The 23813-nt window shown below is 52.8% G+C and overlaps 1 protein-coding gene across 1 annotated transcript; it reads right to left on the reverse strand.

Annotated features, from left to right (window-relative positions):
- Positions 1-12602: 12602 nt before the first annotated feature.
- LOC122394053 lies at positions 12603-23813 on the reverse strand. The gene is made up of 3 exons (XM_043390611.1): positions 22935-23813; positions 12965-15988; positions 12603-12626 (listed from the first exon to the last, which is right to left on the reverse strand). Exons 1-3 carry the CDS (start codon positions 23811-23813, stop codon positions 12603-12605), a joined length of 3927 nt encoding a protein of 1308 aa, XP_043246546.1.

Genomic DNA, 23813 nt, shown 5'->3' on the forward strand with positions numbered 1-23813 from the left:
TATTGCTTTGATGAGGTATAAACATATCAACTTACTTGTCCCGGGGTGGGAGCACGGTTGGAACTGCGGTTGGCTTGAGGCGCCGTCGCTGACGGTCGGTTCTTCTTGTCGTGGCAGTGACACAAAAGTCATCACTGGAAAAGTGGAGCTCACAAACCCCACCACTTTTAGGGTATGATTCTTTTACACCTCGTCTGATTGCTTCCAGCCACTTCTTTCGCAATGCACATTCGCGTGGAAAGCTAAATACCGATACCTTTCCCTTTCTCTTGTCACTTCGTCTCCGATGCCGTGTGATTCTATATCCAGAATAACAATTACGTACCGTACACTTCCGTGTCATCAAAAACCCTTTCAAAGGAAAATAGAAAAGATGGAAAATAGACAACTAAAATCATAGGCTAAATATCCTAAATGTGGCGAAGCCTTGCTTAATTTTAGGGCCTTGGCTTGATTGTGGCAGGATTTCCAGAAAATAAAGAATTTGCGTGCAACTCATTGGTGCTTATTTGCGGGAGATACCTCCGATATTCTCAGATATCATTTACCACTACTATTTTCATGAAAACTGTTATTGTTTTTAACGATTTTTTTTGTTTATATCAAAATCAAAACATTTTTTTTTTACTTACTAGACAGATAAAACTTCAAACAATATCCATGTTAAATTTTGCCAGGTTTGCAGGGTTCTTAATAAGTTAAAACTAGGTTCACTTTTGGGCCCCTTATGCTACTTCGGCCAGATCAGTGCACAGTCCATGTATAGAGAAGTCTGTGCACCAACATACGTAGACATAGAGGATTCTTCATGGCTCCGAGTGGAAGATAAGGCTATCTTTTCCAAGCGGGTTACTAAAAAACCGAGCGACGAAGGAGCGAGGTTTTTCTGTAACACACGAGGAAAAGATATCCGATATTCCACGAGTGAGCAATGAAGAATCCTATATCTTTCTATGTTGAGGTTTATTCTTAATTAAATGGTATATTCAAATGTATTCATCTATGTTAAAATAGATTAAAATTAGCTTGTTTTTATTTCCTAAGTTTCATGCACAAACAATCATTAAAAATGGTTCAGTAATTGGCCCATCATCACTTGAACTCTTGATTTTTGGCTATGAACCATATACGGCGGAACGGGGAGGGCACCGGGGCACCGTGCCCTCCTTTGATTTTGGCAATTTAACATTAGCCCTATGGGCGTTGCATGGAAAGAATGGGACCAAAAGTCGGCAGTGCCCCTCCTTAATTGAAGGTGTTCCGCCGCTACAGTATGAACCCTCGAGACCTTATCTTTCTAGTTGAGGTTTATTTGCCATTGGGACTACAGTGCAAGGATATTTCTATCTCGCACTTCTCTGAGATGCAAAGATAAGGTCTCGAGGGTTCATAGCCAAAAATCAAGAGTTCAAGTGATGATGGGTCATTAACTGAACCATTTTTAATGATTGTTTGTGTATGAAACCTATGAAATAAAAACAAAATAATTTTGATCTATTTTTACATAGATGAATACATTTAAATATAATATCTAATTAATTAAGAATAAACCTCAACATGGAAAGATATAGGAATCTTCATGGCTCACTCGTGGAAGATCGGATATATTTTCCTCGCGTGTTACAGAAAAACCTCGCTCCTTCGTCGCTCGGTTTTTACGAGCGAGCGAGCGCAGCGAGCGAAGCGAAGTCTTTTCAATATAACGGAAAAATCTCAGTATGAGCGGCCCGGCCCGGCCCGGCCCGGCCCGGCCTGTAACGCTTTTGAGAGGCTTACAGGGTGTAACGAAATTATCCGGACATCTTTCTTCGCGCTGTAATTAAGAAGCAAGACATTCAGATATTTTCCCTTTTGAATTATTATATAGCCACCTTTCATAAGAGCGCAGGTACACATTTTTGGAGCATTCCAGCCACTGGATTTTCCAGCACAGTGGGTTTCATATAGATTAGCGCCTTACTAACCTGTGCCCGCAGTTGGGCGGCGCTGGTGGCGGGTGTCCCCTCATTCATCTCCTGATGGACAATAGTCCATAATATATCGATGGAATTGCATGGGAACTATTTCCAAGCCATAGCCCTTTAGCCCAGAAGAACAAAAAGGTCCTCTCGGCATCACTTCTCATTCTGCTAGGGACTTGAAGGTGGTGCGCCGCCCCGTATGAAGACTGCGCGGCTTGAATCAGGCATCGGTACACGTTCAGAAACCGAGCCATCCTGTACCGTCTGGTTGAGTGGCTCCAACCAATCGCTAGCCAGGATGTTGCGCCGGTAATACTCGTCACTGATAGTGGTTTTCTGTGTCGTCATGAACAGCTTGAATATTACACAGCAGCTGAACATGCTCCAGGTCTGGATTTTGGCCGGATGTTTGACGCCGGCGACGGCCGGCACATTCGAGCTGCTGGCAGCCCACACATGGCCGATTTGACGGTTCAACGGGTATCGCAGCTCGAACAGCTTCCCATCCGACCAGGTCACCTCATTCGTGTCTTCCTTCGACCAGTGGACACGCCCTGGCCTGAAGCCAAAGGTGGAGTACTGGTTGTTTTTCCGTCAATTTCATTGTCTTCTCCAGTTTGAAGGGCAGTAAAACCAAGCTAAAGGGCGGGTAACGGTGAGTCATGATGTGGGACCTCTTATTATCTGCCTTGGTAAGAATTCGAGTCAGTATGCGGATTAATTGGTGCCGTTTCCTTGTCGCTATCTTGACAACTCTCCTCACCACTTGGCAAAGGGCGCCTTTTGCGATCGAGGCCAGGCTGAGTCTGCCACCAAGTCCCAGCTTATTACGCCTCAGGCAGATGTGCTACTGGCTGCTGCTGATGTCCAGCTGCTGACAGACCAGCTTCTGGCTCATGCCACCATGCCACCAACACGTAGCCTTACTACAAAACGAGAGACTGTACTCCTTTCTCTCCACTGCCTTAAACAAAAACTATCAAATGAACCCGTCGGCGACTCGACTCTGACTCAGAGCAAGAGTCATTTCGCAAAGTCAGGTCACTGCTGAGTTGAGAGCAGATACCAGAGGTATGCATTCATCCAATTTTCCAGCTTCTGACATCAAAAGAGAAACTGTGCGAGCAGATATGGCGAAAAAATAGATGTCCGGATAATTTCGTTACACCCTGTATATCTCAGCAACCGCTGGACCGAATGGCCTGCGGTCTTTTTTGCTGGGTAGCCCCATCCCTTCTACCCCGTAATTGACTACTTTTGATACATATCAGTGACCGCCGTGGCACGTGCCACGTGAAAAGTCAAGGGTGTTCAAGTAGTTTTGCAAAAGTAATGATTTTGAGAGGCCCATATCTCAGCAGCGGATTGAGCGATTGTCTTGCGGTCATTTTTATAGGGTAGCTGCATCCCTTCTACCAAAGGTCGGATACTCTTCATCTATGTGAGTGACCCCCACTGCACGTGCAAAATACAACAATAAGAGGTGCCAAATTTGTTCCCATTTCAGTAACTCGGTAACTACTGGGGCGATTTCGCTGAAACTTGGCATACAGGTAGGCACCCACCAGGCAATGCATTCCCATGTGTTTCGGTTAGGGTGCTACTGCACGTGCGCACGTGCAGGGGGCGTTTCCAGATCTCGAGAACGGCTGGGCCGATTGCGCTCAAATTTGGTACACGGTTGGGGACCGGTTAGTAGGGTGCCGTGCAAAAGTCATTTTGGACCCCGTTTGCACGTGCGCACGTGCAGAATGCCGCTTCCAGATCTCAGGAACGGCTGGGCCGATTGCGTTCAAATTTGGTACACCGCTAGCGAACGGTTAGAAGGGTGCTTTGCACAAGCCCGTTGGAAGTACCCTCTCGCCCTTCTGCACGTGCAGGGCTCACTATCTCGCTGGCTCGTTCTTCGCCCAAAAGGCGTTTTACTGGTTCAGTAACCCGTTTGGAAAAGATATCCTTATCTTCCACTTGGAGCCATGAAGAATCCTCTATATCTTTGCATCTCAGAAGTGCGAGATAGAAATATCCCTGCACTGTAGACCCAATGGCAAATAAACCTCAACTAGAGAGCTAGGAAGATCTGAATCCATACAATTGCGTTGTTATGCACTGAGACTCCTACTCCTACTCAATCCTCCTACAGTCCTACTTAGTCCTACTCCTGTCGACTCCTACTCGAAATTAAACCGTTCATTGGTTCATTATACTGGCCTGATAAACCACGTTAAGATCGATGCTAATTAGGTGTTCACTTCACACTGTTTGATGCATAACAAATACATCAGGTCGTTTTGGAAAGCAAGGAACGAGGACCGGGTACAGACACCTCTATGAAAAATATATTTTGGAAATATCACTAACTGGGGTGCAACAGCATTGCCACGACGGCCCATGCGGTTTGATTTCCTACCATAGTCGCAGAAACAATGCCCAGTCTGATATAAAACGTTACCGTCAGAGGTCATACCTGTCCTGTTTTCCTGCGTATACCAAAAATGGAGCCATTGACGCCTTCGCCAGAATCTGACAATGGGGATCGCACCGAATGTCACCGTTTGACAGGCGCCGCGGCGACACACATGCACCCATTCGAAGATGGACATCGGTCAAACTCGCTTTTGCTGGGTCCATATCCATTTTAGCGTGATTTTTTTCGTCATCCTTCCAACGGGCCGATATGTCCATTTACAGTAAAGCTCCTGCTCCTCCAACCTACATATCCCTCCCCCCTGGGCCACGGCTAATGTGGGGGCCCACCCCACTCCTGGTGACACAGCTGGGGACGACGCCCGCGGAACGGGCGGCACCGGGAATCGAACCCGGAACCTCCCGCACCGCGGGCTGACGCTTTACCAACTGCGCCACCAGGGCCGCATATAATAGTTGGACGCCTTTTGAGGCGACAACCGAACAAGTGCGATGACGAGCGAGCCCTGCACGTGCGAGGGTGCGATGCGAGACCTCCAACTGACTTGTGCAGACCGCCCTTTTAACCGATCCATAATCGATTTACCAGCTTTGAGCGCAACTGGCACAGACGTTCTTGAGATGTAGAAGCGGCACTCTGCACGAACGCACTTGCAAAGTGATACCTCAACTGACTTGCAGGGCACCCTACTGGCTACTAACCGGTCCCTGACGGTGTGCCCAGCTTGAGCTCAACCAGCCCAGCCGTCCTCGAGATGTGAGAGCGACCCGTACACGTGCACACGTGCACTCAGTGCAGTAACACCCCAACCGTCGTATGTAGAAGCGCATCATCCGGTCGATGTTCACCGATTGGCCAAATACCAGCGGAAGTTGCCCAGTCAGTGCGGGGTTATTGTAAGCGGAACCATTTGGGCACCCCTGACTTGGCACGTGGCACATGTCGTGTTGGCGACGTATACGTTGACTCTGTATGTACGTACACGGAATACGTTGAATCTATTCAGTTATGTATGAGCGCTCAGCCCATGCTCGCCTTTTGATGCAATATAGGTACTGGGTAAATGGAGTTTGTTTCATACTGATCATAACTGTGAGGAATCCATTCATTCATTTCATTTCATTCATCTATTCACAGTATCACCCACGGGAAAAGCCCATTTACGGGTAAAGTCACATAGGCATAGGCACACTGATCATACAAACACGTAATAAAGGTATACAGTAAATGATACAAAACAGACCGCAATCTTGCGACACACGGCAACATCATTGGTCTGTGGGAAAGGCGCGGGAGGATAGCTGAGCAGCGTAAGACTTAGCTGTTTTCCTCACTGTGGCTAAGGAGTCCGTAAACAGGTCTAGCTGGTTGTTTTCACGCAGAAATTCATTTGCAAGCCTCGGCACCCTACAATAGAGAATCTACAATAGAATGTCATCATAAGCAATAATAGCCGTGGTAACGACGGCCATCTGTTACACAGTTGGCACATATTTTGTGCAGATTTAGTGCAGATTTGGTCAAATTAGATTCATGTTTTTCTTAGTTAGTTATCAGGTAGGGTTGCACGCTGCTTACATACCTGATTTTTCATTATATTACTTATACATTATTTTCGATTAAAGCACGGAAGTAAATTCATGTAAATTCATGACATGAATATACTTGCATTAAAAGAGACAAAATGCAGATTTGGCCAAGTTTGGTGCATTCGACAGATATCCCATGTCGTGAAAACGGCTAATAACTATTTGCCATTTCATTTGATGCTATAGGTACTTACCTACTTGACAATTTATTTTCGATTCCCACGGGCTTTAATTTTATGTGGAGAAGAAGGCGTGATGGGTCGACCTTTGAGGGACGTGACGGAAGGCGAGAGTGGGGTCTGGCATTCCTGACTGTGGGTCATGACGTCATCTCATCTGCGCCACTGAATGGTGCAATTGGGGCACGACTGCAGCGTGGGTCGCACCGGGAATAGCAGCCGGCCCTCCCACCGCGCGGCGCGGCTGAATGTCCGCCGATCCATTTACTCCGTTAGGATGTTCTTTCGGATCATTTCACTCTCATGGAGATGCAAGTTTAGCACGAAACTCAGAGGGATGCACATCCCACGTCCCTTTGTGACCGATGCCCTGTGTTCTGACCAGTCGTATCGCTGCCGTTTCAGGCGTGTTGGTGTCAGGCACGTGTTTCGAGACGCGCCGGTTCCTGGCCACCAGCGGTGTGACGCCAGTGGCGTTCGTCTGGCCCGGCGAGGAGGTGGAGGTGCACTGCCGCCCCTCCCGGCCCGGCGGGTGTCGCTGGTTCAGCGGTGGCACCGAGCTGGGCGGCGATTGCGTGCTGCGGACCGCCGCCGTCGGACTGCTCCACTGCCGGCAGGACGACGAGACGGTGGCCTCCCTGCAGCTGCGCCGGCCCGACGACACCTCCGTCATCATCGCCGGACGGGCCACGCGCGGCCACGACCTCTGGAACCCCTTCCTGCGCGTCTTCACCTCCATGCCCAGCTACGCCACCTTCAGCGACATCCAGTCGGCGCGCCAGAAGACGCACCTGTGCTCGCGCACCGGCGTCACCGTCTCCGGCATGCACATCTGCGACGGCATCGACAACTGCCGGGATGGGGAGGACGAGCGCGGCTGCGACCTGCCGTGCGGCGCGCCGGCGCTGGGCGAGCACAGCTACCTGCAGGAGCCGGCGCAGCGGACCTACCCCAGCCGCGCCAACGTCACCTACCACTGCCAGAGCGGCTTCAGCTTCAGCGAGACGCTCAGCGGCCTGAACCGCACCTGCTGGAGGGGCCGCTGGACGGGCGTCGCGCCCACCTGCCGCCAGAACGTGGCCTTCAACCAGACGGTGGTCGAGGAGGGGCCGGTGATGTCCGCCCGCAGCTCGCAGGCCGCCGTGGACGGAGAGGTCGACACGTGGAGCATCTTCGTGCCCAGTTCGCAGCCGCAGTCGCTGTCGGTGACGACGCCGGGCGGCGTGGTGCGCGTGCTGGTCCGCTCGCCCAGCGCCCAGTACCACCTCTCGCTGCGCGTGCACAACAACGGCACCGGGCCGCCGGTGCGCTGCACGTGCGGACCCAACCACGCGCCGAACGCCTTCCCCAAGCTCTCAGGCGAGGCGGTGTGCACGTGTCCCGTGCAGCCGGGCCCGACGGACGTGGTCATCAGCAGCGAGCCGTCCGCCTTCATGGGCCTGGCGGTGGCCGAGCTGGCGGCGCTGGCCGACCTGCGACCCGACGAGCCCGTCAACTGCGCCATGCTCGATCAGCCGGCCCACGGCAGTTTCGCACTCTCCGGCAACGACTCGGTCCGGCTCTCCTGCGAGCCCGGCTTCCGGCCGTCCTGCTCGCAGCCGATGCGGTGCGCCGACATCTCTGTGGGCCGCTCGAGCGCCGTCTGCCTGCCGCTGACCTGTTGGTCACCACCGGCGCTGCCCCACACCACCATCGTCTCTCAGAACGGCACCGGCTGGTCGTCGGTGGCTGAGTACGGGTGCGCCGCCGGCTTCACGCTGTTCCCGGTGGAGCAGCGTACCGAGTCGGTGTGCACCGACGGCCTGTGGTCGCTCAGCCACCTCTCCTGCCTGCCCGACTCGGACGTGCGCGTGGTGACGCTCCAGCTGCGCCAGCAGCACGCGCGCCACGTGGCCGCCCTGCGCGCCGAGCTGGAGGGCTCGTTCCAGGCCGAGATCGAGCTGCTGAAGCGGCAGGCCGACCAGGCGCAGCAGCGACTCCGGAAGCTGGAGGCCGGCCTGCAGGGTCTGCGTCAGAAGGCCGAGCAGGAGCTGCTGCAGGAGCGCGCCGAGCTGGAGCTGGTCCAGGAGCGGGCCACCAAACAGGAGCGGCTGCGCGCGGCCCCCGCCGGCGGCAAGTACGCCGAGCTGCGCACGCCCGGGGCGGTGTGAGGCCACGTGACTAAGGAAGATTATTATCTGTGTGACGGCAACTGCTGTGCGGTTTGCCCTTACCAAACTTTTTCTTTGCTATTTGAAAGCCGGCAGGAGCATTAACCTATAGAACGGCGGCCATATTCCGTTTCAACGAAGATCCACAAAGTCGTCGGCAGCATAAGTTCGCACTTCGCAAACAATGGCGGTTTACTGCTCTCAGCTCTTAAGAGAGCCTTTTGATCAAGGAAATTCACGCAATAAAGTTTCTACTCCAATAAACTGTACGAAACACCGTGTTTTGAACAGCTCCATGACGGTCGGATTTGATGTGTTTCAACAGTGACGCACTGTGCGCTATGAAATGGTAGGGTGAATGGTCTAATACATCCAATGAGCAGCGATTGGGAAAATTATTGCGAAATAGAAAATATTTTGAATGACAAATGCATCATTAATCAGAAATTATAAATAATTATAACTAAAAATAACAATAAAAAGATACATAGAATATCACCAACATTTACATTATTCTTTGCTCAACAACATCTTTATTCTGTTTAGGTAGGTAGGTAGGTACTATACATATATCAACAAAGGTTAGTAACGTATTATTCAACGTTGCTCTAACTGGAAATTCCATACAGCTGTTAGGATGTGTTAGTGCACTGTGTGCCCGGTGCCACCTCTCGGCGCGCTGCTGGGCGCGCCACTGCGGACCGCCTCCCGCTGGGCGCGCCGCTGCCACCGGCGGCGCGGGGTCACGGCCGCAGCCGGGGGCGGCGGTCATTCTGGACCTGGGGCTCGCCACGCGTGCTGCTGCTGCTGCTGCCGTTGTGATACCCGACCTAATACATCACAACTGGAGACGCTGCCTTTCGACTCAACATTGGCGCGGTCGAGGTAAGCCTTTTACGCTCCTTGTTCAAGTTTGTACTGTTAAATGTGATCGTTTAGACGACACAATCGTTACTCATATCGATTGCCGATATTACTTACTGGTGATACCGACCTGATATTTATCGGGGTGTAGTCGTTTGCGATATACTTTTTATAAATATCAGGTCGATCATTATATTCATAATAGGTACACCTTGAACCCGGCTGGTTTTTCCCCGTACGTACTTGTTGGTATTGTAAATAACCGTAAGGTGATCGTTCTGCGACACCACACTGTGAATTTAATCGATTCTATCTAAACGCTAGCCGTGGGTTAGCGGCTAAGATGACTAGCGAGCTGTATATGAAAATTCACAACACTCGAAAATTTAGCGGCCTGAAAGATGAAAGTTGGGAGACATGGATCTTTCGTTTCGAAACTCGCTTTAGTGAGCTAGACGAGGCAAACTTAGCCACTGTGCTGCTCGATCCCATATATAAAAATCAAAACGTCCGTATGTATGTATGTATGTATGTACGTATGTATGTGACGCGTCAGTCACGCTTGGCGGGCTATTGCTCTGGAACGGTGCGGGCTACGGGGGTGAAATTTTCGACGTAAGTCGGACGCGTGCATCTGTTTGTTGTATTAAATTTTGGTGGGGGTGGGTTCGGTGGCTTGCACGTGGCGGGCGCATCTTTGCGGGATTTTGGGCCGCGGCCGGCGCCGATCAGAGAGCACGCGCATTATCCTCAGTTTCTTCGCTTCCAAAACTGGGTGAAATCAGAGCCGGAAGGTCACTGACCTTTGGCAATGAATACCGGAACAGGGCACCGCCGGCCAGGAGGAGACGCCAAATTTATTCTGGCCATAACTCGGCCGCTACTGGGCCGATTGCAATGAAACTTGGTTTATTACGCTGCGCTTAATGCTGTCCCTCTTTACGCTGCGCGTAATGCTGTCCCTCTAGTCACTTATATAAAAATCAAAACGTCTGTACGTATGTATGTATGTATGTATGTATGTATGTAACGCGTCAGTCACGCTTGGCGGGCTATTGCTCCGGAACGGTGCGGGCTACGGAGGTGAAATTTTGGGCGCAAGTCGGACGCGTGCATCTGTTTGTCGTATTAAATTTTGGAAGAGGTGCGCTCGCCGGTTTGCACGTGGCGGGCGCATCTTTGCGGAATTTTGGGCCGCGGCCGGCGCCGAGCAGACGGCACGCGCCTTAGGCTCAGATTGTTCGCTGCGAAAATGAGGGAAAACAGAGTCGGAGGTCGTTGACCTTTGGCAATGAATACCGGAACAGAGCACCGCCGGCCAGGAGGAGACGCCAAATTTATTCTGGCCATAACTCGGCCGCTACCGGGTCGATTTTAATGAAACTTGGTTTATTACGCTGCGCGTAATGCTGTCCCTCTTTACGCTGCGCGTAATGCTGTCCCTCTAGTTACATATATAAAAATCAAAATGTCCGTATGTATGTATGTATGTATGTAACGCGTCAGTCACGCTTGGCGGGCTATTACTCCGGAACGGTGCGGGCTATGGGGGTGGAATTTTGGACATAAGTCGGACGCGTGCATCTGTTTGTCGTATTAAATTTTGGTGGGGGTGGGTTCGGTGGTTTGCACGTGGCGGGCGCATCTTTGCGGGATTTTGGGCCGCGGCCGGCGCCGAGCAGAGAGCACGCGCCTTAGGCTCAGTTTCTTCGCTGCAAAACTGAGGGAAATCAGAGCCGGCAGGTCACTGACCTTTGGCAATGAATACCGGAACAGAGCACCGCCGGCCAGGAGGAGACGCCAAATTTATTCTGGCCATAACTCGGCCGCTACTGGGCCGATTTTGATGAAACTTGATTTATTACGCTGCGCGTAATGCTCGGCACCTAGTGTATTATAAAAATCAAAATGTCTGTACGTATGTATGTATGTATGTAACGCGTCAGTCACGCTTGGCGGGCTATTGCTCCGGAACGGTGCGGGCTACGGGGGTGAAATTTTGAACGTAAGTCGGACGCGTGCATCTGTTTGTTGTATTAAATTTTGGTGGGGGTGCGCTCGGCGGTTTGCACGTGGCGGGCGCATCTTTGCGGGATTTTGGGCCGCGGCCGGCGCCGAGCAGACGGCACGCGCCTTAGGCTCAGTTTCTTCGCTTCCAAAACTGGGTGAACTCAGAGCCGGAAGGTCACTGACCTTTGACAATGAATACCGGAACAGGGCACCGCCGGCCATATATTAGACGGCACTGCCCTCGACGTTTGCGGAAAATTGGGAAGGGATGAGAGGAAAAGTTACAAAAACCTCAAAGGCGCGTTGCAAAAGAAATTTGGAGCCAACGTCGATTCCCGACGAGCGAATGCAGAGCTCCGTCAGGTACGTCAACAACCTGGAGAAAGCACGGAGGCTTTTGCAGATCGCGTTCGAAAGCTCACAAATATAGCAAACCCGGGGTTGTCCAGTACTCAACTTGACCAAACAGCCTTAGAACATTTCTTGTGCGGCCTCAGTGACCTGAAACTGCAAGAAAAGCTGCACAACGATGACGCTGTGCTGTCTCTACAGCAAGCCATTCGTGTAGCCCAAAAAGTCCAAGAAAAAGAAACCACCTTGTCTGTTATGCGCACGTTAGGTGGTCAGGACACGCAGACGGTCATGCCCTCCAGCCACGCTACAGCCAGCGGAAGCCCACGGAACACAGGAGGCGACCGCACAGACACAACAGAGGTTCTGGCGATGATTGGTGAGTTAAAAGACGAATTAAGGGAGGTGTTCGTGTGATTCGTGGTCGTTTACTCTGATCCGGCACGGCAGACCAAAGTGTTCGTGTAATCGTCCAGTTCACTAAGAATTGCGTAGCTGATCGTATCGTTTCATTAACCGGAGGACCAAAAGAGTTCTTAGATGAATGTCTATTTCTGGATTACTCGTCACACGCTGCACGTCAATCGAATCGTACGACACCGGCGCCGTTGCGCCGGCGGAGCCGCGTCGCCGTCGTCGTCGCGTCGCGAACTGCCGAGCCGGCCGGCGGCGGCCGGCCCGGCGCGTTGGGGCCGGTCAGCACACACATGCGCTCCAGATGACCCCCCAGGCCCTGCAGAGGACCACGTGGACGGCGGGCTCGGCCGTGCCCGCCGCGCGCTGCCGTCGCTGTGCGGCACGGTACGTTTTCTCTCGAACATGGCCGGCCCGAATTTTCGCGTCGCTCGCGGAAATTCTAAACGTAAGAGAGAAAACATTAACGAAACAGCAAACAGCTGCTCGCAGGCAGCGTCTCCGTCCGTATCGTACAGCAATAAACGAACGCTAAAGCTAAGGCTGTAAACTACATCGGTTGCGCCGCGCGTCGGTCCCAATCTAAGGCTGCTACACTCTAAGGCCCTAAACTGCTAATCGCACAGACCGACCGGCCGAATGACCCGGGAGGGGCACTATGACAGTGTGAACGCGTAGCACTGTCGAACGGCTCACAGCCGTTAGCTAATGGCTAATCACCAAACAAATGACAATTGACACAAGCGACAGCGCACAGAATGAGCGGCTCATTCTCACACACGCACACGTCAACCTAACACGAATGACGGACGCAGTTAACACTCACACATGTCCGGACTCCGACGCTGCTCGGCAGCGGCACACAGTGGTCGTAAAAGACTCACTAGTTGCCCCACTCGCGCACACATTATCCCTCTGAGTCCATTTACTGTCCGTCACCATCGCCTTCGAGACGGCAGAGACGAGAGACCGGCCGCCTATAGCGTCCAGTGGCAGTGGCCACTTCAACCACCCGCACTCGGCCGTCGGCGCCAGGGAACACGTTCACCACTCGCCCCACAGGCCAGTGTCCGCGGGGCAGATTGTCGTCTGTCACCAGCACTAGCTCCCCGAGCTGCACGTCAGCCGTGTCTGCGCGCCATTTCACCCGCGTGGTGAGTGTCGGGAGGTATTCCCGGCGCCAGCGCCGCCAGATGTGGTCGATTAACACCTGGGTGTGTTTCCAGCGCCGTCGGCCGCACAGGTCACCGTCGACGAACACGCCGGGCGGCAGCTGGGGAGACGCGCGACCGATCAGGAAGTGATTGGGGGTGAGCGGCTGGTAGTCGTCGGGGTCGGTGCTGATGTAGGTCAGCGGACGGCCGTTCAGGAGCCCTTCCACCTCGGTGACGACCGTTCGAAGCGTCTCATCGTCCACGGCTCGGTCTCCCAGCACAGTCGTCAGTGCGCGTTTGGCTGACCGGACCAGTCGCTCAAACACGCCACCGAAGTGCGGTGCTCCTGGTGGGTTGAACCTCCACTCAACTCCTTCTTGGGACAGCGTGTCTGCTATCTTTGTCTGGTTCCACTGTTGCAGTGCCTGCCGCATTTCCCGCTCACCAGCACGGAAGTTTGTGCCATTGTCCGAGCACACGAGGCTGACGTTGCCCCGTCTCGCCATCATTCGTCGCATGGCCATGATGAACGAGTCGGTGTCCAGTGAGTGAGCCAGTTCGATATGGACTGCTCGGGTAGACAGGCAGGTGAACAGGCAGCCATATCTCTTTTCTCGTTTGCGATGTTTCTTCACCGTCAGGGGGCCGAAGAAGTCCACTCCTACACGAGCGAAGACCGGGGCCGGCTCGCCCACTCGGAAGGCTGGTAGGTCACCCATCAGCGGCGGTGCTGGCCGGGCTGAGCGTTTCCGGCACAGCATGCAGGCACGTGTGTACCGCTTCACTGCGGCTCTGCCACAGATGACCCAGAACTGCTGCCGCAGGTGAGTCAGCACGTGTTCAGCGCCGGAATGGGCGAGCTTCTTGTGTCGGTCGGTGACAATCAGCCGAGTGATGTCTCCGCGCGCAGGTAGTATCACCTGGTGCTTGACCTCGAAGTCCATCTGGGCGTGGCGCAGCCGGCCCCCGACTCTCAGTAGGCCGGTCGAGTCCAGGAAGGGTGTCAGCTGATGCAGTCGGCTGTTCGATGGGAGCCGCCTTCCGTGCTGGAGAGCTGCAACTTCATCGCCGAACTGTTCGGCCTGTGTGCTGAGCAGCCAGACACGCTCAGCCTCTCTCAGCTCTTCAGCAGTCAGCGGTCCTGTCCGCCGATCAGCAGCTGCTCGGCTGCGGCTGTTGTGAGCGAACCTGCACACCCACGCTGTCACACGCAGCAGCCTGAGCCATGATGAGAACCGGCTGGGGTTTATGGCCGGCTCAGCTCCCCCAGTGGCGCAGGCTATTACCCTCATTTCGGCCGTTTCCTCGTCTCTCGGGCGCTCCGTCGTGCGGGGCGGCGCGGCGGGCCAGTCCTGGTGACGGCGCCGCAGGAAGGCCGGACCTTGAACCCACACGCCGCCGGGCGCCAGCTCCGTCACCGAGCAGCCTCGGCTGCATATGTCCGCTGGGTTCAGTGGCCCTGGCACGTGTCGCCATTGAGTCACGTCTGACGCATCCTGGATCTCGGCGATGCGGTTTGCGACGAAGGTGTTAAACCGCCTGCTCTCGCTGTTGATCCACTGGAGCACGGTGGACGAGTCGCTCCAGAAGACGGTCTCGTTGATGGCCATATCATGCTCTGCCTTGATGGTGTCAGCCACACGGACGGCCATGACAGCGGCCTGTAGCTCCAGTCGAGGTATGCTGAGCTGTTTGATGGGTGCGACCCGCACCTTGGACATCACGAAGCTGCAGTAGCCGGTGCCATCCTCGAGCTCGAACCGCAGATACGCCACCACACCGAACGCAAGCTCAGAGGCGTCACCGAACACGTGCAGCTGACAGTTTACGATCGCTCTGTCGTCAGGGCGATAACAGCGGCCCACTCGCACGCAGTCTGTGTCGTTCAGCTCCCGCTGCCAGCTGTGCCACTGAGCGAGGAGCTCACTGTCGCTGATGGCCTCGTCCCAGTCCCATCCGCCGAGCCAGATCTTTTGAATAAGACATTTGGCGCGGACAATGAACGGAGCCAACATGCCCAGCGGGTCGAACACTGCTGACGTGATGCTCAAGATGGAACGCTTGGTGTTCCCACTGTCGACCTTCTTGACCTTGAACCTGAATTGGTCATCCTGAGCGCACCAGTGAACACCCAGCGTCTTCATCCATTTGTTCTCACCGGTCAGGTCAAGGTCGCGCGACTCCTCACACTTGTCCTCAGGCGGCACGTCCTTCAGCACCACGTCTGACGTGCTCGTCCATTTTGTCAGGTGGAAGCCGCCGGCGCTCAGCAGAGAGTTGAGCGAGTTGACCAACTCCCGTCCCTCGCTCTCGGTGTCGACGGAGTCCAGGTAGTCGTCCATGTAGAAGCGGCTGATGACCTTGTCGGCCGCCCGAGCGTGTTTGTCTCTGCCGTCTTCTGCGCACCGTCGTAGCACGTAGGTGGCCGTGCTTGGTGATGACTTAGCACCGAATATGACCACGTTCATTTGATACGTTTCTGGTTCCTTTGTTGTGTCCATGTCTCGCCAGAGGAACTGTTGTGCGTGTCGGTCATCAGCACGGATGGTTATCTGGTGAAACATCTGTTTCACATCAGACGCGATCGGCACGCGGCCCTGTCGGAACCTCATGAGCACGCCGGCGAGTGAGTTCAGATTGTTGGGTCCAGTGATGAGATTGTCGTTCAGTGACGTGCCACCACACCTCGCCGCCGCGTCGAACACGACGCGCACCTTCCCTGGCTTGTTTGGGTTTTGAACGGCGTGGTGGGGCAGATACCACGTCCGCCCGTGCGTGCGCTGCTCTCCGCTGACCTTGCTGGCGTGACCTTGGGTGATATAGTCGTTCATCGTGTCTCGATACGACCGACAGAGGTCAGGGTCTCGGTCCAGGCGTCTCTCCACCGCCTTCAGACGCGTAAGAGCAGTCTGACGGTTGTCTGGGAGTTGCACCTCGTCATCACGCCACAGGAGACCGGTCTCGTATCGGTCACCGGTCTGTCTCGTGACGCTCTCCAGAATGGACATGGCTCTCTGATCTGCTTTCGAGTGCAGTTGTGCACTCTCGTACTTTGTACCGAAAGCCTCGGTCGTCCAGAACAGCTTTACTTGATTCTGAAGTTCGATGAGCGCACTCCTCTCGTCACTGACACGTACAGTCACCAGCAGTTGCTACCCATCACCCCCGGACGGCGGGGGAGCAAGCTACCACCGCCCCTGCGAGACTAGCGCCGCCATGCGCCAAGAAGTGGAAACACCACGTGACTGAGGCCACGTGAGGGCAGGGTCACGTGACGGAGGGGCGGAGCATAGTAGCTTTTGCGCCCGACGCTAACTGAAATGCGGCGCTGTGATTGGGCGCCTTGGCATGAATGAAGCCTCGGCGCCAGAATCAGCCGTTCGCCTTATATGGAAAGTGAGCCTTTGCGTTTCACTGTTCTGTATTGGTTTGAGAGCCACGGCACCATACGAATTGTGAGCCCCTTTGAACGGGTCACCGCCCGAGGCACTGAGGCGACGGCTGTGCCGGGCAAAGTCTCGCCTGGTGGGAGAGGTGGGCCAGGAAAAGTGCGATCGAGCAGCCACTGGGACGTGGATTGGTATTATCCAACCGCGACAAACGATGTCAGCAGCCTCTTCTCGTGTCATAGAGAATGTCTATGACACGAAAAGCTAGACAGACAACGTGGGCAGTGCCCAATCAAAAGCTACTAAACGATCCAGTTAAGAAGTTGGCGAGGTAGCCAGACCAAATAAAAAGTTTTTAATTCGATTTTGGTTGACAAATGCCATACAGGCCCGCTGTGATGGACCAAAAAGGAGCTGAACAGTTCATACAACTTCTTAAAAGCTCAACGGTTTAAAAATTCAAAAGTTAATTAAAATTCAGCCTGCATGTTAAAACTCTGGTCCGGCGCTGGCAGGAAGCTTATATTGCCACTTGCAATTCCACTACGTTGTAATATAACCAAGAGTTCTGTGAGAGCAGCAACTGAAAGCCCAGTTGAGGGAGAGGGCGGCGCGAAACGGCCCCCTCTCTCCTTTTCAGTCGATATCTCCTTAAGTATAGCAAATGTCGCCACCAAACTTTCAAGACCCATCCGGGCATCATTTTTACACCTTGTGACCAAAATTTTCTAGAGCTCTTATGAAAGATTAGTCACAAATGACGTCAGAGGGATGCCATGTTGTCATTTTCAACCCAATAAAAGGTTTAGCGGGAAGAGCTGTCACGCTTACAGTTTTGAAGATAACGAAAAACATTCAAGATCAAAAAGATGTAAAATAAACAGCGTTACCAAACTGCTAACTCTTATTTCCAAACAAAAATTGATTTTGACCATCAAAACTATAGATTAGAAGTATAACACCCCGAAAATACCAACAACATTCAAAATTAAAACTGAAATATATGTTATAGAACTATCTGCTCTAGATATGCCAAACTTAAACTCGATAGCTCTATTTTTAGCAAAGTTATGGCAAAAAAAAAATTACTCAAATTGATTACGTAAAATTTTCAAATTCAATTTTTAGCCGTCACAGAACACACAAAGCAAGCCAAAGGCCACCATTGGATTTCCTGTGACGAGCTGCATCGAATAGATACCCCTTTTATGCAAAATATTAACTTTGAAATTTGACCTACTTTGACCTGACCTTGACCTGACCTCCACCAGAATGTAATCTTACCTGGCCCCAATGGCCGTCTAGCTCACACCATTGAATTTTAAATGTAAAATTGGCCATAAAACATGCATCACACGACCCTAGCATAGTTGGGTTCATATTGTGAGCCTTAGTGACCTGACCTCTGTGAACTGACCTGGCATCAATGACCTCTTTAGGCAACATATGTATTAGACAACCAACGCTCCATCGATGTTTTTCGATAACATGCCTTTTATTTGATGTGTTAACTGACTGTAACGCATTCCTTAGACTAAATCGGTGAAAAAATGCGACCTTTGACCTGCTTTGTGACGTCATGGGTTGCACCTAGGTCAACGAAACCTGGTAACAAGGTAGTTCCCTGGTGGGGCTATCGAACCCATTTTGAATGTTTAAAATCGGTCGGTAACTTTCCGAGATCTCAGGTGGAGGGCGAAACGGCTGCACCACCCGATCAGGTGGTAGGGTCCGCCAATAGCCCAAGGGGGCGCGGAATATTTATTCACTCATACAGTGTCATTTATTTTGAGAACACCTTTCTCACGCCATGACATGGTCCTCTCGTAATAGAACGAGATGAGGAGTGTTTTCACGCATCCTTATGCACGGCTCTAAGTGTCATTGAGCTATCAACTGTCAGCGGTTTTCGGACAATGAAGTTCTTAGTTCTTACTGAATCCAATTTTATTTCAAACGATTGTCACTGTGCTAGTTTTCTTCTTATACGTTTTTGAAAAAAGCGCTGAAGAAGTCTTTGATAGACGAAACCGGTCCGCTTATTCTTTTTCTAATTGTTTTTTTTTTAATATATTCGTAGACTACTGGCTCTTTACTACAAAATTTGAGAATGTTTGGTATTACTTTGACCCGAACGATGTGCAGCTGAATTTTCCCTCTTGAATGATTATGGACAGCTCGCGAAATTAACTTCAACCTAAACTACCGACAAGCAGAAGAAAATCCGATACAAGCCTACCTCAATCCTCTCACTTTATTCAACCGTTAAACGTTAAAGGGACCCTCCCACCTTAACATTAGATTTGAGTTGAGATAGCCAAAATGGGGTCCCTGGCTCACAATTACCGGTTTCGGCACTCGCAACATCGAGAAATGCCTTAAATCGGAAATATTGAATTTCAAAATTGCAGCATTTTGATTCAGAGGGGCTAATGCTTAGGAATACCCCTCTGAATGTGTGACGTCAGCGCAAATATCTAACGATTTTTAAATGTTTGACTAAAACGTTTTGTAGCACGCGGTGGTATATGCTATTTGCGCGCAACATCTGCCGCAAACGCCGCACTTCTAAAATAAAGTCGCTAGAAACAGCGGAGATCCCAAAAAAGTAAACAAAAGTAAAAGTCTAATATCTTGAAAACCGGTGAATATTTTTCGGTGAAATTTGGTAGATACTCGTTTTCGCTCTTTCTGAACCGAGCGACATCACTTTCATGCCAATTCATAAACTTTTTTGAAGGCGGGAGGGTCCCTTTAAAGGCATTTGTTCAGTCCGAGTCGACCACCCGCGCCTTGCTGAGGGGGGGGGGGGTTACGCCCTTCCCCCTCAGGTTTTTCGCGAATATCTCAAAAACGGCGACGCGACGCGTAGCCTCATTCAAGGTCAGGTCACCAGGTAACGTCAAGTGACCTTACCTCAGAAAAAATTCGAAAGCTCGTTGTAGCTACACCGACTGAATGATCACTTTAAAACTTTCAGTAATTGCTTAGGGTAACAGTATGTATAAAATGGATACCTTGGATTTTTTATGTCTGTGACCTAAGGTCAGGTCAGTTTTGCGACTGCTCCATTAGGTATAAGTCAATGGGAGAAAATTGAAATGGGCCTCTTTTGGACGAATTTCGTTCTACACCCTCTCAAACATCGGTCCATAGGTAAGCATGACACACTGAATCGGAAAATTGCACCTGTGACCCCTGTGTGTGCCCCTGAGGTCATTTTAGGACATAAAAGGTCTTCAGCAGTTTTTTGACTTTTGACAGAGACGTGCTAGAGCGGTGAAAACACCGTTGATCTGAGGTCAAATTTGAGGTCAATCAGAGCGGTGCCCTCTGGGGGCTAAACCGTTGATCTGAGGTCAAATTTGAGGACATGTTGGCGAAAAAGCGTTAAAAGAGCTATCGAATGCGCTTTTCCGCGGCGCTGTAGCTCTATTGGTTCCCGAGTTAGCCGTCGGGTGTTCGAAATCGTTGAAATCAACAAAATTTAACCTTTGATGAACCCTGGTGACCTGACCTTTGCCCTGACCTTAAAATGACCGAGTGTTTTCCTCCTTATTTTTGACGCTCTTTCGATTGTCGCTTACCGTGTGTCGCTACGTGGCCCAGGAACCGAGTTAGACGGAGCCCCCCCCCCAGCACTCGATGGAAGACGGAGGGGCGTAAAACGCCCCCCCCCCCCAGCACTCGATGGAAAGTTCATGCCACCAACACGGCGCGGGTTAATTGTTATGTTAGCTAGCTCCTGTTGTAAGCTGTGGAGTCGTGGACCTGATCTTGAAGGAACTGGGCCTAACATTTTCATAGCAAACGTAAAAAATGTTTAATGGGATGTGCAAAAAAATAGCATCTTTTATGACACATTTGCGAAACCTTCAACATCATCCCCAGATCCCATTAGTGCCGAGCTTCCAACGACGACCATAAAAGCGTCCCCATCCCGTAATAGGCGGCGGAACGGGGAGAGCACCGGGGCACGAGGCACCGTGCCCCCGTTTGATTTTGGCATTTCAACATTAGCCCTATGAGCGTTGCATGGAAATAATAGGACCGAAAGTCGGCAGTGCCCCCCCCCCCCCCCACTTAATTGAAGGTGTTCCGCCGCTACTGCATCCCGTCAACGTGGGTTTATCACAAGGATGCTAAGATTTAATTTCCAATCCGAAGCTGTAATGATGGAAAGCCAATTTGCATTTTACATGTGAAACAAGCTGACACAACTAAATATTTCCTCTCTCGCTCCCTCTCACTGATTTACCCATTGCCCTCTTTCTCATTTTACCCTCTCTGGTTTTCCTTTTCAGTTTTTTTTCTCTCTCTCTATCTCTCTCTCTCTCTCTCTCTCTCTCTCTCTCTCTCTCTCTCTCTCTCTCTCTCTCTCTCTCTCTCTCTCTCTCGCTCTCGCTCTCTCTCGCTTTCTCGCTCTCTCTCTTTCTCTCTCTCGCTCTCTCTCGCTCTGACTCTCTCTCTCTCTCTCTCTCTCTCTCTTCGCTCTCCATCTCTCGCTCTCCTTATCTCCCTCTCTCTCTCTCTCTCTCTCTCTCTCTCTCTCTCTCTCTATTTCTCTCTCTCTCTCTCTTCCTCTCTTTCTCTCTCTCTCTCTTCCTCTCTTTCTCTCTCTCTCTCCCTCTCTCTTTCTCTCTCCCTCTCTCTCTCTCTTTCTCTCTTTCCTCTCTCTCTCCCTCTCTCTCTTCCTCTCCATCTCCCTCTCTCTCTCTCTCTCTCTCTCTCTCTTTCCTCACAATATTATCGACTGTCACAGCGTTGTAGGGCGTGTTTCCAGACAGGTCCAGGCGCTCCCCACTCCGCAGGCCCCAGCCCACACGGCCCAACCGCTCAAACACCCTCCGGCGGATGACCTCTGACCTCGGCGACCTGACCCCAGCCGACCGATCGCGTCCCTCTCCACGCCTCCGCCCCGCTTCCCCCACTACAGCTGCGTAGTAATTGTAGCGTGTGGAAAGGTCACGTGACATTATTTACTTCTGCGGCTTGTTCGGCTGACAAGAGATGGCACTAGTGGTCTGTGGATCAGAGGCGGGGCTAGGTTCTACGACATCTTGGGGCACACTTTAGGGCAGAAAAGAGGTTTTTTGGCTCCCCATCCCAAAATGCTTCGAATATACAAAAACAAGCTAGATATTCGAAAATCGGAGGACCAAACGGATCGTTTGACGTATCTTGCGCGACTGACAATTGATCGGTCTTCAAACTACTGAACAAAAACGAGGTGATTAGTAGCAAGTGCTGGTGACTGTACATGGTGCACAGCGTGCTCACCTTGTTCATACATGGAACGCCCCGGCACTCGCCCGGTCACTGACCATCCCAGCAGGGTTTTTACTGCGCACGGCGTCCCCGGCGGCCCTTCAATCACTTCCCGTGGCACGATTAGTTCGATGGCGTCCGTCCCCAGGAGCACCTCCACCGGGTCGCGGGTGGCGCTGGGGAGATCCAGGTCGGCCAGGTGCGGCCATTCCTCCTTTGCCACCGTGCAGTCCATGACCTTGGCTGACACGTTTAACGTCGGCGTCGTTTGGGCGTTTTGTATGCAGTGCGCCTTGCCGTCGCCGCCCACAGCCTCAACAGCAAGGGATACGCGCCGTGACTGCATCGTTTGGTTCCCGTTCAGAGTGCTCAGCAACAATTTGCCCGCGGGCCCCGAGATGCCGAGCCGGTCACACAGGCCGTCGGTGACCAGTGTGACCTGGCTTCCTAAGTCCAATAGCGCGTTTGTGGTGCGGCTACCTGCCGGACCATTCACGGTGATGGGTACCACCTGCAGCAGAATATGACCGCGAGGTTCGACCGACGCTGTGCCGACGTGTTTGGTGGATGACGGCGTGCCACCAGCGTTATCACTCCGCGGAAACACTCGTCTGCCGTTGTGCAGCAGCGCGTGATGACGCCTGCTGCAGTGCTCCGCGTCACATCGTGCATCACTGGGACACGTAGCGCTGATGTGATCGCGGCCCAGGCAGTTGAAACACAGTCTGTTTCTGCCGACAAACTCTGCCCTTTCACTCACAGTCAACGCGAGAAATTTGTCACAGCGCTGGAGCTGGTGTGTTTGCTGACACATGGCACAGCCGGCGCTGTTCCCGTCCACTGATGATTTTATGGCCGCCGTCCTCCCCCGCTTTACAGCCGCCGGCGCGGGCCGTGCCGACGTGGTGGTAAACACGCGTCTCGGGCGGCACTCAGCGTCATTAGCCTCGACCTTCGGCAGCTGCTTGGTGGTCACGTTCAAGGCCAACCGACCAGCTGACACATGACGGCGAAGCCATTCGTCGAGATCGACGAGCGTCGGACGAGTGATGCCGTTTTCCACCATGTGCTCGCCCCACCTCCAGGCGAGGGAGGCTGGTAGCTTCCCAGTCACAGTGGTGACGTTCGTGGCGGCGGCAAGGTCGTGATCGTAGTGCAAACACTGTAAGACGCTCACCGCGGTGTGGAGCTCACGAGACAGCTCTGTCAGCGCTGACAGATCGCCATCTTTCACCGGCCGCGCTGTGAGGAGTCTTTTCATCGTGGCGTGTATCACACGGGACGGGTCACCAAACTCTCGTTCCAGCTCACCCAGGGCGGTGCTGTAGAGGCTGGCGTCGCAGAGCATGCCGCGCACAGACTCCTTCGCCGGCCCCGTCAGGTGAGTCTGCAGGTAGGTTAGCCGTTCCACGTCGGTGAGATCAGCGCGGTCGTGCACCAGCGCTTTGAAGAGGGCTATCCACCGCGGCCACTCGATGGCAGAGCCGCCGAACTTTTCCAGCGTAATGCGCGGCAGATGCGGGACCGCTCGGTTGTCGTCACGGGACGGGTGCTGCAGCCGCACCGCAGGTGGAGGTAGAGTGCCGACAGGAGCCGTATACGCCGGCGGCACGTGCGGCTGAGATTGAGCCAGCCACTGTCGGGTGCGCGTGACTGACTCGTCCATCTGTTGAGACACGCACACTCGTGCCGGTGGCTCTGTTGCGACCACCGGAAGACCAGCGACGGACGGTGGAGCGGACGAACGAGGCTGCGAGCCACGCTCCTCCTGCTCTAGCAGCTCCAGCTCCAGCTGACAGCGCTCAGCTTCATCCTTCGCCGCCTGTGCCTCCAGGGCTGCCTCCGCCTCTGCCAGACGCCGGGCCAGCTCAGCCTTGGCCGCGGCCGCGCGCTGGGTTTGATCCGCCTGGAGCTTGCTTAGCGCAGCTCGGCGGCGGGCTTCACTGAGGCCGGAGGACGCCGTGCTGAAGCTCGCCTCACTCCTCGTGTGGTATGAGCTCCGGTGACCTTGTTGCGATTTTGCATCACTGTCGTGTCGTGACCGTTTGTCAGACAT

This window comes from Amphibalanus amphitrite, unplaced genomic scaffold, assembly GCF_019059575.1.
Source record: "Amphibalanus amphitrite isolate SeventyFive unplaced genomic scaffold, NRLGWU_Aamphi_draft 000570F_arrow, whole genome shotgun sequence".
NCBI lineage: Eukaryota > Metazoa > Arthropoda > Thecostraca > Balanomorpha > Balanidae > Amphibalanus > Amphibalanus amphitrite.